Genomic DNA, 14,150 nt, shown 5'->3' on the forward strand with positions numbered 1-14,150 from the left:
CGGCGCATCATCCTCTGTTTGGGCCACTGCGGAACCCTGAGTTTCCCTTGCCTCATTCATAAATAGGGCTGGAATTTGGCTGTGTCAGTTTCGGCCCCCTCCAACCCCACCCCCCATCCCAGGGTCACACCTAGGCAATACGGCAGTCTGGATGCCAGTTGGAACAGACAGACACTCATCCACAAGCAGGCTGCATTGCGTCTACATTTCTATGAGGTGTCAACATTTCCAGCTGAATTACCAACAGGTCAAGACCCCCATTGCCCCTCCCTTGGTTCAGCACCCCCAAGCCCCTCTCCCACATCCCTCTGAACTCCCTCTGTCTAGCGTTTCACACTCCTTTCACTCTCCACCCTGCAGCCAACGTCCTCCTTCTAAAACGCTTATTTGATCCCCTCAGGTTTTGACTTAGAACATTCCAGCAGTCCCCAGCTGCCTCCAGAATGAGGCCCCCACCTCCTCAGCCAGCTCAGGAGCTCCTCTTGTTCTGGCCCCAGCCCCTCATGTCGAGTTCCTTGCTCGTTCCCAGAACATACCAGCCTAGGTGGTCACGGAACAATTTGTCCCTCAGCCCCCAGTACCCTTCCACGTCCTGCCCGTCTCCTGGCGAGCTTTCATCTGTCCTCCAGGTCTCAGCTTAGATATCCCCTCCTCTAGGAAGCTTTCTCTAGTGTTTCCCCAAACACAAGGTGGGGTCTCTTCCGTACCGCTTCTTTCTGTACTGGAAGGCCCTATCCAATTCATGGTGTCCTCCCAGATTCCCAGTCCCAGCATGACAGATGCCAGCCTCAGGCACCCTTTCTTCAGCATCTAGTCCAGTCCCCGGCCCTCAGGATTCATCAGTATGGTAGCATGAGTGTGAGCCCATTACCTTGGGCTAACTGAAAACTTTGATGGGCTTCTGTGTCTGTCTTTGAATAATAACAAATGGGGACAATTAACTATTTCACTAACATATCAATTTGTTATAGAAAATCTTTGAAACAACAGTATCCACAGAGGGCTGTGGAAAAAAAGAGTGGTAGAAAAAGAAGAGTATTACTCTTCTAAGGTCCCTTCTAGCTAAAAATTCCCCAAATCTATCTGTTATAACAATTTGGCTCAGGAGCAGGAACAATAATCTAGAACCTGGAAGGGTAATAGGAGAAAGGTTCTTTAGATCTCTGAGTCATAGGACAATAGACAGTTAATCAATTTGCCCTAGGGTTCCTGGTGGCCAAAACTAAAAGGCAAACACAGTCATTTGCATGACTGCCTCAGACTTGCTACGGAGTATCTTTGTTCTACAACCTTCAGTCACCTTTCCTCCCTTCCCCACTCCACTTGCAGGTCTCCCTTCTTCTAAGGGACCTTAGAGGAGTGATACTTTTCATCTTTTTACCACCAGGGAGCGGCTGCTGTATCACTGGCCAATGTCAGCGCTGCCTGCTTTAGGTAAATCTCACTTTCATCATAACCAAGGAGGCCTTCCGGAGCCAGCTGTCCCAGAAGGTGGGGGGACTGCATGAACCCTTTGCCCTGACTGCCCAGGTGTCCTTCAAAGATCCAGACGGGTCTCATCCAGTTTGCCCAGAAGTCACACGCTGATCTGGTCACAAGTTAATGATTGCAACACCGTTTAAAACGTTAAGAGGAGCTTAACAAACTGTGCAGGGCTAGACCAGCTCTGAGTCAACCTTTACAGACAGAAGGAAGTGCTGTCCTTGTATTTGTTCCTTCCTGGTTGGCATAAAATCCGGTGCTTGTCAGGGATTTAGGGAGCTTGCCTGGTCCTTAAAGAAGAACTTTTATTGAAACACACACATACACATATACAGAGCACCCAAATCACTTTGTTTATATACTTGTAATATTATTGAACACTACCAAAAAGTGTACATGAATTGAAAATTGGAAAAAGTTACAGTTGAAAATCAAATTTGTTTCCCCATCATTGCTATGTGCTGTGTTGGACACTGTACATACTGGCCGTTAGTCTTCGACCTCTTTGCTCTTACTGTTTTCACTATTTAATTGTGGAAATTAATCATTTCAGCTCCTTTCCTTGTGTTCTTGGCCTGTGACAGAGGGCTTCTCAGCGAGCATTCGTGGATCAACTACCCTATTTCATTGCTTCCAGACACCACTGATGATCTACCCCTATTTGAGATGCTAAAATATAGGGAAAAAATGTGTATCTGAGAATCAATGAATTATCGTCTTTGTCCATGGCCACCCGGTGTGGCCCCCGGAAGTCTGGCTGTGCTTCTGGGCTCCATAGTGATGCCTGCACCCTTCACCCCTATGGTGGCCACTGCACAGGAGGACAGCAGCAGAGCAGAAAAGAGGGCCCTCCCTCCCTCCCCAGGAAATTGCTGGAACAATCTCTGATCCATTCTCTTCTTTGTGGAAAACCAGACTTTCCAGTCCCTGCCTGGAGCCTCCTTCACACATCTGCTTTGAAGTCAAGCCTTTTTGGCTTAAATCTTCCTTTGGAGCTAGTTTACCCCAGAGCTCATCTCTCTACGTGCTGAGGATGGGTTGCCAAGGGCTTTCACCAGCTCCTGGAGGGCTGTGCTCTGCCCTCACCTGGATGCCCGGGGGGCACGAAGCAGAAGGGGCAAGTCTAAGCAAAGCCAGAGGCTGACAGGACCCGCTCCTTGCTCTGGTCAGCCCACTCTCACCCTGCAGTCCTAAGGCTTTACTCTGCCTCTGGTGGGTGAGGGCTCCTGCCTGGGGCTGGGCTTACTTAGCTCCAAATCCTAACAGTCCAACCTCTGATTTCTTCCCAGGTTCAGGGCCTCCACCCTGGCTCCATTAAGGATAAGCCGTGAGGCTCCCCGGGGGCTGGACTGAGAGGCTGAGGATGTCTCAGGGACTGGTCCCTAGAGGCCAGAAAGCACCAGGGAGATGAGGTCTGACTTCACCGTGGCCTGAAGGACATGGCTAGAAAGAACATCCTGGCCTGTAAGGAGTCTGTATTTTTTGCTTAATCCCTTTCTTACAAAGGAAATGTCCTATTTGTTCAGTAACCCCCTTGCTATTAAAAACTCAGGCAATTCAGCAAAGCATGAAGAAGCCAGCCCTTTCGAACACAGCTCACATTTGTCTGGGGCTACAGAGCTTACGAGGCATTTTCTCACATATTAGCTACTATAATCCTCCCACCCCCATGTGGCGGGGGGCAGAGGGGTGGAAAACGGTGATTAGCTGTATTACGTGCTTGCTCTGTGCCAAGCACCACCAGCTTCTTTCCCCACATTGTCTTACTTAATCCTCCCTACAGCGGCCGGTGCTTCTCAGGCTTGGACTGGGGCATCAGAAGCCCCTGGTGGGCTTGTGCAAAGAGACTGCAGGGGCGCCCAGCCCCAGCGTTTTTTTGTTTGTGGTAGATCTGGGATGGGCCCAAGAATGCGCGTTTCTAACAAAATCAAACAAGGTGCCTTTGCGACTGCTAAAGGGCAGGAGTGAAGGGGTTGGGCTTTTCTCCCCAGCATCCCCCCCACCTGTTTCACTTCTAGTTCTTCGAGTTCGTTCGGGAAGGGCATCCCAGTCCCCGGGGACACTGAGGCTGCTGAGCCAAACTTCCATTTGGTAGGTGAAAACCCTGAAGTTCAGAGGGGAGTTTAGTTACGTTCCAACAGGTTAAGTCACTTTCCTAAGGCCATTCAGCCAGAAAGCAGCCTCGCAGATATTCATGGAGGTCTGCCTGGTTCTGGGCTCTGTGCACTCTCCAGTTCTGCCTCCCCTTACTCCCCTGCCTCTATACCTACCTCTAGGAACCAATCCTAGCTTCCCTGTTGTTTGAGCCTGCTGGGAAGGCCAGATGCGAACACTGAAATGCAGGCCAAGATGCCCCCAGAACACACAAACCTCAATTCTGCAGCTCGGAAGAGATGAGAAATAATTCTGAGTTGGTGGACCAACCATACCACACCACACCACACCACACCACACCACATCCTAATAGAGCCTGGATGTCCCAACTTCAATTAGCAGTGACTGGAACTACAGCACAGATCACAAAAATGATAGTGGGTTGGATTGCTAGCCTTAGGGGAAATCCCCCAACACACAAGGATAGGGATTCAGCTCCCTGGTATGAAAAACACGTTCTGGCCTTTCTTGCCTCTGTCCTCAGAGCTCTCTGTGCCTCTTCACATTCATCCTCAGGACGGCAGCTGGACTGGGGGAGAGCTCACAGGGGTGTTTGCCGTTGGCTGACCATCTCTACCTTGGGTAAAGCCGAGACCTGTTCTTTTTTTTTTTTTTTAATTTGACAGAGATCACAGGTAGGCAGAGAAGCAGGCAGAGAGAGAGAGAGGAGGAAGCAGGCTTCCCACTCAGGAGAGAGCCCGATGTGGGGCTTGATCCCAGGACCCTGGGATCATGACCTGAGCCGAAGGCAGAGGCTTTAACCCACTGAGCCACCCAGGCGACCCCAAGAACTATTCTTAATGAAATCAGCCTTTTAGTTGCACGTGCCCTCTCACTGCTGTCTCAAGTTCACCCTTGAGCTCCAAGTCTGCCTTCTGAACTGCATTTGGGTGTGAGGCCACGCGGCACCTTTATCCCGACTACAGAATAGAAAGTTGAGAGATTTCCCCCCACCACCACCACCAGCCTCCCTCCACGTTTCGCATCTAGTTCTTAGGGTTTGGGAAGGATGTCACGTGCCAGGGAAAGTTTGTGGCAACCTAATATTCCAGCAGATTTGGGACAGAACGTGGGTGGAGGCGGGAGCCTGGAGAACCAGAGGGGTTTGGCTCCATGAAGGATCCCTTCCTGATTCTCAAAGGAAATCCTTTAAGACCGGGAATCTCTGGTCTGGGATGAAGGAGAGAGAGCAGCACAAGGAACGCAGTGGCAGTGCCTGGGTCCTGCGGAGTCCTGCCGGAGCCCAGGACCTTGCCACCACAGCAGAGAAGCTGGGCAGGAGGGCCTGTGAGGGGCTGCAGCCCACTGTCTGGCATCTCCAGGCCAAGCCACCATCATTCCTGAGTTCCCTGTGGGGGGATGGAAGGGCTGGCCCCAAGGGGTACCTATCGTGCAGGTAGGGCCCTGGACTCCAGGAGAGGTGGACGTCTCCAGAAGGAGGGCCTGGCTTCCCTGTTCCCCATCCATCCCCTCTCCTTCGAAGGCTTATCTTATTCCTCCCAGATCTCTAGAGACAGTGACATCTGCTTCTGAGTGAGCTCACATCTGGGGAGCCCCAATGCAACGTCTGGTGTGCTCAGGATTGGAGCACGGGGCCCACTCTCTGCTCACATGACGTGCTCTTAGGTCCTTAATGCCAACACAGTCATTCTTTTTGGTTGCTCTGTTGTTTTGAACACACTAGGGTTTTTTTTTGTTTTGTTTTTTGGGTTTTTTTTAGGGTTTTTTTTTTTTTTTGGTTTTTGTGGGGAAGGGCCAAAAAACCTTCCAGGGTAAGGATGACTCTCCCTGCCAGCTGGAATTTGTTAACTCTTTTATTGACTACAACAGACATACCCAACAGTGTGTCATCAGTGAACAGTGAACAGCTTGATGACTTCTCACCACCTGAACACAGCCCCCACACCAAGGAACAAAACATAGCCCGCACCCACCTTGTACCTCCTTCCCGTCACCCCCACCGCAGGAGGGCACCTGCGACCTTGACTTCTAACAGCAGAGATTTCACTTCGGCAAGCTGGAGTTGATCATTTGCTCACAGGGCAACCTGACTTGCCACTGCCCCCCGGTTCAGGGTGGAGGAGCTGCTGGGGCCCAGCAGGACTGATTTGGGACTGGTTCCCAGTGGGGATGGCCTGCTCAGCAATTCTAAACCCAGGACACAGTTACCTGCTGCTTCAGCCACCCCAGAGAGGTGCACAGGGGCAGGGTGGGCCCCAGCTTGACCACCAGAAGGTCCTCCCGTCTCCAGGCAGGCCATCCAGGAAGTCAGCCTGGTGACTTTGTGGAGGGGAAACGGGAGTAGGGTTCTCTTTCCATGTGCTTCTGGAAGTCCTACCCTGTGTTCCAAGCCATGGGAGGCCTCTGGATCAGGATGACTCAGCAGCATCTACGTGCAAAGTAGCTGAGGTCTGCACCCTGGGAAAGCCAGCACGTGACATCTGGCTCGACTTGCCAGTGCCGCCCTCAGGGCTTGGAACCCGTTTCCCCCCCAACACCTATGCCAGGCCCTCTGTTTCCCTGTATGACTCTGAGCACTGGTGCCAGCTGCCAGCCTGGACCTGTCTGCCTCCGCCTCCCTGGCCTCCCTGCATCTGTCCTCCTTCACCCAGCCCCCCCGAGGGCTGACCCCACATCATGTGCATTCAGTGCACTCAACAAAAGCCAGATTTTCTCTGCACTCAGCCTATGCATGTCCCACACCATTAGACTCTGCCCTCTGCTTCCTCAGCACGGCTCCAGTGGTGCAGGGGATGTGGGAGGGAGGGCCGGCCAGAGTGAGCGGTCAGAAAGCAATGCTTCTGCGCTGCTCCTGTCACCCCCCAACATGGTCCAGACTCTGCTGAGTCTTCCTGAGTCAAGTATTTGTCCTGCCTCTCCTTCCGTCTGCCTGCCATCCCCAAGCTGGATGGGAAGACATCAAATAGGAACTGCAAAGGCCAGAGCTCTTCCTGTCCCCCATCCTTCCCACTCCATTCCTCTCTGCCACATGACTCTCCCTAAAACACAGATGACTCCCTGCGCTGCCCCTTCATCTCTGGGACAAAATGGGAAGGGTCCAGCCTGCCCCTGCCCATGTCTTCTCCTGTTCAACCCAACGTCTCTTTCTGACCTTAGAGTTAATCGCTTCCCTAGAACATTTTCTGTGGATGTTGCCCCACATCCTCCAAATACCATCTTGTTTCTTGCCTCAGCTCATGGGATCCATCATCATCTTGGCCATCAGCACTTCCTTCCTACCCCCACTGAACCCTCTCCATCCTCCAAGGTCCAGAGGAAAGCCCTCCCCCTCCAGGAAGCCCTCCTTGGCCATCCAGCCCGAGCACTCTCTTTCCTCGGAACCAGCAGAGCACTGAACCTTTATACCCTACCTGCCATTTTCAGCTTTGAACCGGGAGCTGCAAGTTCTTCCACTACAGAGCACAGCCCTTCTCATCACCCACCCACGTAGCAGCATTTCTTGCACAAGTAAGTACGTAAGGGATATTAGTAATGATGGAGCCATGCAACACCGGAGCCGAGGAGACCTTGGCCTGTAGGTGGTTGGTGAATTAGCGCAGTGAATTTTCTGTGCCTCCCGGGCTAATAAACAGCCAAAGCCTAGCTTTTGAAAATCTAAGTCAGACCTTTCTGTGGATTCTGCTTCTGCTGGGATCAACTCCTCTGCTGGTCATCCCTCCTCCTGTGTCAAGGAGGCCAGTTCCAGCCTCCTCTTTCTGGAACAGTCTATCTTGCCCAGTGCTCCTGACTGCCCCTCACAAGACATGAATGTCCTTGCACTTGTCCGTGCACCTGGGGCACCACCTCCCCTTCCCACACCAGTTGATGACCAGGTTCCCAGTTCATTCCACACACCAGCTGAACTGATTGCAATCTGCTTATTTTGCTGGTCTGCCCGAGATGTCAAATGTCGTTCTTGACCCAATCCCCCCAAACCCCACTGCATACGTGATGTCCCAGTAAGGATGGGCCCGCACCACCTCGGAACTCCACGTACTGACGAACATGGCAGCAAGACCTTAATTCTAGACACGCGGACAGCTGAAATTCTGGGGCCTGAGCCAAACTTCCAGAAAAGAGCCCTTTATTCTTTGTTTATTGTAGAATAAATGTCCTATGGAGGAGAAGGTCTCTGTCCCACCCAACGCCCCTGCAATCTGGAGTAACCTAGGCACAGTCACCTGGGAGGTTTGGTAGAAATCCTTGCAGGACTCTGGAAAGCCGAACGCTAGGATTCACAGTTTGAATGCACAGGGCAGGCTCCTGTGCTTGGAGAAAGAACCACACACAGCCTGTGCAAACAGTTCTTTAGAGAAGCCTTCTTATTCTCTTCATGATATCAGAGTCACTATTCTCGACCTCCGCGATAACCTCCGCAGATCACAGCATTTTGGGCTTTTTCATTAAATACAACGGTCTCCTCCAAAAAGTATCTAAGGGGACGCCTGGCTGGCGCAGTTGGTGAAGGGTGCGACTCTCGATTTCGACTCAGGTCATGATCTCAGGGTCATGAGATCGAACCCCATGTCAGGCACGTGCTCTATGCAGAGTCTGCTTGAGATTCTCTTTCTCTCTGCCCCTCCCCCGCCCCGCTCGGGCTCTCTAAATCAATCTTTAAAAAAAAAAAAAAAGTATTTAAGATCTCTACTTACCAAAATAGCTCCACTTGGATCCTGCAAAGAACAAAACAAAATAAAGTAAGTACCACAGAGCTTGAGCCAGCGAGAGAAAATGCTATAGATTGGATTTTGAAATGGGTGCGGCTGGAAAGGAGGCGGATGCCCAGATGGCAGACTTTGTCAGAGTCTGCATCAGATCAGCCGCTTCCCAGAGCCGCTGCACACCAGAGGGGGGCACGGGGCAGTGACTGGGAGCCGGGACTCGCGAGTGAAGGAGGGGGCTTCTTGATTAGAAGCCTTTCAGATCCTAGAGAAGCCAAATTTTATCTTCTGAATATGTGTTTAAAAAAAAAAATTCACAAGTTGCAAAACCCAAAAACTCCCAAAGGGTACACAGTAAAAGCTCTTCCTCCCACTCAATCTCCCTGCTTCCAGAAGAGAGAGCCAGTTTTATGAGCTGCTGGGAGCATTTTCACAGTGTGACTACTCACACGTACGTAATCACATTTTTTCTGCCCATTTCTGCACACAGATGTCAGCATACTGGAAACACTGTTAAGCCTCTTGCTTTCTCCCACCAAACAAACACACCCTGGAGAGCCATTCACATCAGTCTGTAAAGAGGAGAAAACTTTCCTCCAAAGGAAAAGTTTTTCTTTGAGGAAGCTGCCACCCTCCCCCGAGTTAGAATTCCAGGGGTGGAGAGAATGCGTAGGAGAGGCTCTGCCAGGAATATCACGGAAGTCACCTACCACCTCCCACTGCACACCCTTCACGCACACAAGTCCCCCGTTCCTACATCCAAACATACTTAGGAAAAAAAAAATGTTGCAGGTTGCATGCTTGGTACCCTGCCTGAAACCTCCCTCTTCACCTCACAGAGACCCTGAGACTCAGGGTGTCTCAGAGGACACACCCAGCGAGAGGGACTCTTCAAATTCCGAATGCCTCTCCTGGCTTCTCATGGCACCACGATGCCTGGACCACAGGGTACAGTCAGAAGTGGAAGGTTCTCACCTCCCCCTTTCTCTCCTGGGAACTGATTTGCAGTAAAACCTAACTGACCAGCAACCTTCAACCTTAACCACAACTGAGCATTTCCTATTCGAGTCTATGGTGATTTTTAAAAGCGAAAAGAGGATTTTGCTGCTTTCGCAAAGCTAGTTTAATCTCATGGTTTTCTGTAGTTCTGGTTCCTTTCTTTGCCTCCGTGCTTTTAATTAATTTTGTTTTTAATTTTCAAAATGGTAATTTTGAAAATGGTAATAGCCAGTTACACTTGGACATGGTTTAAAGCATCAGATGGTTCTACAAGGCTTTTTAATAAAGCAGTCCCCTGGAACCCCTCGCTAGTTTCCTGGTCCCTAGGGCACCTTGAAGCCTTTTTCAATTTGGACAGTATCTCCAGATCCCAATAAAACAGGCCTGTATGGTTCTTCCCTGATTTGTGTAGGTTGAGGTATTACTGACCTCCTCCCCAGAAGAGAAGCAGCGAGGTCCCCAAGGGGCCACCTGCAGCCATCACCTTGCTTTATCCATAAGCAAATGAAAGTCCCCTGCCATGCAGTGGAAGACCAGTGTCTGCTAAGAAGTGTCTCTGCACATTTGCCAGGCCCTCCAGTAAACTCGGGAACTCTCTGAGTCTCCTTCTCCATCTTTCGGGTAGTGCAAGGAGTGAGGAGGCTGGTGTTCAAACACCTTTGAATATCTGGTGAGTACTTCCAGACCTCTTCCTCACAAAAATGCCCACAGGCTTGGACACACAAAATTTCATGTATGATTAATTTCAAGAGGTCCATAGAACCCCCTAAAACCTGCTATGCACCCCAGGAGAGTTAAGAGTCCCAAGATTAACCGGAATTAGCAATTAGATGAAGACAGGCAGAACCAAACCCCCCAGGGAATGAACTGCCAGCCCGTTGGCTGAAACGACCCTGAAAAGGAACAAGGAAGGCATTGCCTTGGAACCAAGCTCCAACCTCTTTTCTGAATCTCTCCAGGCATTTTTGTCTGAAAATGTTCTGGATTTCAGAACTAGTTCTGGAATTCAGAGCTAGAAGAATCCAGGCCATTGCCACTTAGCTGGGCAGAGCACTTGGAAGCTCAGCACACAAACATTCACAAGTAATCCGGGAGTCCGTCCTCACGGCCACCAAAAACATGACTGCTGCCTCCCAGCCGTCCGGCCTGGGCCAGGAGTTTAACGGCACCTGCCCCCGAATTAAATCATCGCCTTTACTATTCCACCTCTTCCAAGCTCTCCCTACCAAAGCTTGCTACGCCGTCTCCCCTGTCAGTCTTGGCTCATCCTCAGGTGTGGCATCCAGGTGATACTGCAGGAAGCTCGGGGACCAGGCCACAGAGTGGACATCGGGGACTGAGACCTCCAGTGGTGACACAGGACCGGGGACGCATTCTTTAAAAGTTGCAGCATCCGGTGTAAACTTTCCTGCCTTCCTCTCTCTGAGCAAGCCCACCTGGTCCTCAGGCCTTGGTGCTTTGGGTATAAATGACAGTGTCTGGAAGGACTCGGGAGCGGGAGGCTGGAGAGAAGCAGCTCTGTCCAAGGAAGGCGGGGGGAGGGGGGGTCCATCAGATGAAGGTCAGGACCCAGCCTGGTCTCTCTTCAGCTCAGAACTGACCGGAGGAAGACTCCCTAAGGGATATGCATATGCACACGTGTTTGTTTTATTTGGAAATAGCACCTCACAGTTCCCGCCTCCTGTTTAGGGCAGGAGTCCTGACCACATGCAGGAGGCAGGCCAGGCCAAGGCCCCTGCAGCTACACCTTGGAGGCTTCCTGAGGGAACAGGCTTTGCCAGGAGGGACATTTTGTCTCTTCTGTGTGGGAGACCTGGGAGGCCAAGCATGATGCCTGTTAGAACCTGCAGGCCTACTCTGTACCGGGCAGGGAGAAGGTCTGAGTGCTCACCTAGGAAGTGGGACAGACAAGGATCCAGGCCAGGGGTTCAGGGCCCTGCCTGCTTCCTGCTCTGGATGCTAGAACCTTCTCTGAGGAACCGTCACGGGGGCAGCCAGAAACTGCCCAGCTCTCCAACCAGGTTGAGGCAGAGCAGGCTCCACAGAAATCACTGAAATGTTTCCCACAGCAACTAAGCATTCCAGGGTTTTCTCCAGAAGACAAGTGACCTCACCTTCTTTTGCTCCCTCCTCCCCACTCCAGTCATTTTTTTCACACATTCCCCGGTGCCAAATGTTGGGAGTTTAAATGCTCGGGGAGGGCAGACTACACTTTGGCCTCATTACCTAGCTTAACCCCCTCCACTCCCCACCTTGGGTTAATACTGACACGCTACATCTCGGTGACCTTTGCTTTGACCTTGTCCCCTGAGGCAGTTAAGCAGCCAAGAAAACTCCAGGAGGAATAACAGAATAAAAACGGTATTCTTAGAACCTGGGGGTAGGCAGGCTGGCTACTCAGTGTGGGGTGAAAGTGGCTTTTTGCCTGCAAGGTCCCCCATCCCAACTTGGAGAATGGGGAGAGTGGGAAGGCAAAGGAGGGGCGGGAATGAGAAAGGGCAGGAGCAAGGGCAGGGGCTAGGGAGAGAGGGAGGAGAGGGAGGGAATGACAAGGCAGGGGAAGAGAGGGAAGGGGGGAGGAGCTGCCCCAGAGTGAAGGCAGTAACAGGCCTTCTGGAAAGAGCCAATGAACGGCTGTTTCTCGCCTGTCTCTGAGCACCTTGGAACTCCAGGAGAGATTTCCAGCAGAACTTCAGCTCCCTGTGCAGCTTTCTCAAAAGAGGAATATATGTCAAAGTCTACAGTTTTAAAAATTAATTTCCACTTTCATATAACCACTTTCTCCCACCAAAAAAAAATTTTTTTTTTTTTTTTAAATAGGCTCCATGCCCAGCATGGAGCCCAGCATGGAGCCCAGCATGGAGCCCAGCATGGAGCCCAGCATGGAGCCGAGCATAAGGTTTGAACTCATGATCCTGAAATCAAGACCTGAGCTAAGATCAAGAGTCTGGTGCTTAACAAACTGAGCCACTCAGGTGTCCCCCAACCCTCTCTTTCTCCCAGACCAGACAAGGGAAATAATATCAACCAAATCTTGCCAGCCAGTGGATTTAAGTTGAATTAAGAGTAATGCCAACACTGCGACAGGCCAGCTCCCCCGCCTCCCTCCCACCCAGCCTCCTTGACACAGTGACCTCCAGCAGAGAAAGAGGCTCTGAGTTTTCATGCTACAGAGCAGGATCAATTTCCCACACCACGTGTCCGGCAAGGGCAGATCCATTTCCAGCCATCACAGTCACTTTCAGCCGTCCCAAATGTTTCAGCCTAACCTCAGCCCAGGACCTCCACTCAGGAATGGTAGAACCTACAAATGTCCTCACAACTTGAAAGAAACTCCATCAAGGGCAGGAGCTACCATTAGTTACCCGGGAAGTTTCCACAAAAGTCACTACCTACTCCCAGAAAAGTGCTCCCCCAGCAGTTGGAGAGGCAGGCAAAAGCTTGGCATCCTCTTATTGCTCCTAAGGATTAACTAACCCTGACCTTGGCCACGCACCCAAACTCACAGGAATTAACTAACCTTGACCTTGGCCATGCACCCAAACTCACTGCCATGACCGGAGCCTCCGGTTCAGGTCCCCACACCTCCTCCTGCCATCCCGTTGGGCACCCTCAGCCTCCAGACTGTCAGGGTTAAGAGCCCTAATTACACTCAGAAGTGAGGTGTGTATGCTCTTCTGAGTGCACACACACTCACGGTCAAGATAGTAGAGCCCTTCTGGAGAAAAACAATGATTAAGAATGGGATGCATCATCCCCTTGACTTGGAGGTAAAAATGGTAAAGAAAAGCATCTACCACTGTGGGAAGGTGCTGCAGCTGGGGCCCGGCAAAGCCTTGGGGCTAATCAGGCAGCTCCGACGCCACATTCACTACTCGACCACCTGCACATGGATCGTGGATGGGGCACATTTTAAATCTTGGTTCCCTTTCTCTTCCTCTTTAGCAAGCTCCCCACCACCCCTCCAGACCTGGGGAGAGCTCCAAGAATGCACGAGCATGCTTTCATCCCAAGACAACGTGCTTCCGCCCACTGCAACAGGTCGTGCCCGCCTAAGGAAAACGAATTTTCCAAAAACGCCTTTTCCAATTTGTCCAAAAATACGCCCCTGGAGAGTACGCTTCCCCGAAATGATTCTGCGTTTGCATTAGTGAGCCCCGCAGGCAGTCCTCCAGCCAGGTATGGCTGCGCGCTCGGGACCGAGGGAGGAGGAGGCGGACACTTTACCGTGGAGCGGGGCCGGGGCTGCCGGCTGTTCCAGTAAGCAGAGGAGCAGGAGGACGGCGGCGGCGGCGTGCAGGCTGCGGGACATCGCGCGTGGCGGGGCAGGGCAGGGCAGGGCAGGGGCCGGGCCGGGGTCAGGGCCAGCGCGCAGCCGGGGTTCCCGCTGCGTCTGTTCCCGCGCTGGGGACCTTATGCGCAGCCCCGCAGTGCGAGCGCGTCTGCTCTGTGGGCGCCAGGCGCCGCGCGGGCCGCTTTTATAGAGCTACTCAGCCCTAAACACATGATGTCACCGTGTGCGGGGGGCGGGAGGGGTGGGTGGAGAACGCCCTGCCCGCAGCAGGTCCCGAGCCCCGGTTGCGAGGTGAGTTTGTAGCCTGACTTCAGCCGCGCTCCGCGGGACCGCGCTCACCTGGGAACCCGGGTCTCTCCGTGGGAGCGGCGGGCAGGGCTGGGGGAGCCGCCTATCCTGCCCGCCCCACCCCAGGAAGGGTGCGTCCTGGCTCCCGGGGTCGCTGCCTTGGTCTGTCGCAGCCCTTACTGACAAGCCCCCTAAGTATAATGCCACGTGGAAAAGAACCTCCTTCAGATTCCCCACCCCAGTCGTGTGCCAGGCCCAAGTTAGGGACTGGA

The 14,150-nt window shown here is 52.3% G+C and overlaps 1 protein-coding gene across 1 annotated transcript in view; it reads right to left on the reverse strand.

Moving 5' to 3' along the window:
- CA12 (carbonic anhydrase 12) overlaps window positions 1–13,776 on the reverse strand; it is a 55,931-nt gene extending 42,155 nt beyond the window's left edge. The window contains exons 1-2 of the mRNA XM_059180728.1: window positions 13,524–13,776; window positions 8,289–8,309 (exon numbers count right to left, since the gene is read on the reverse strand). Of these exons, the coding sequence (XP_059036711.1) occupies window positions 8,289–8,309; window positions 13,524–13,608 (106 nt within the window). The 5' untranslated portion in view covers window positions 13,609–13,776. The remainder of the gene's footprint in view (window positions 1–8,288; window positions 8,310–13,523) is intronic.
- Window positions 13,777–14,150: the final 374 nt, after the last annotated feature.

This window comes from Mustela lutreola, chromosome 7 (assembly GCF_030435805.1).
Source record: "Mustela lutreola isolate mMusLut2 chromosome 7, mMusLut2.pri, whole genome shotgun sequence".
NCBI classification, from domain to species: domain Eukaryota; kingdom Metazoa; phylum Chordata; class Mammalia; order Carnivora; family Mustelidae; genus Mustela; species Mustela lutreola.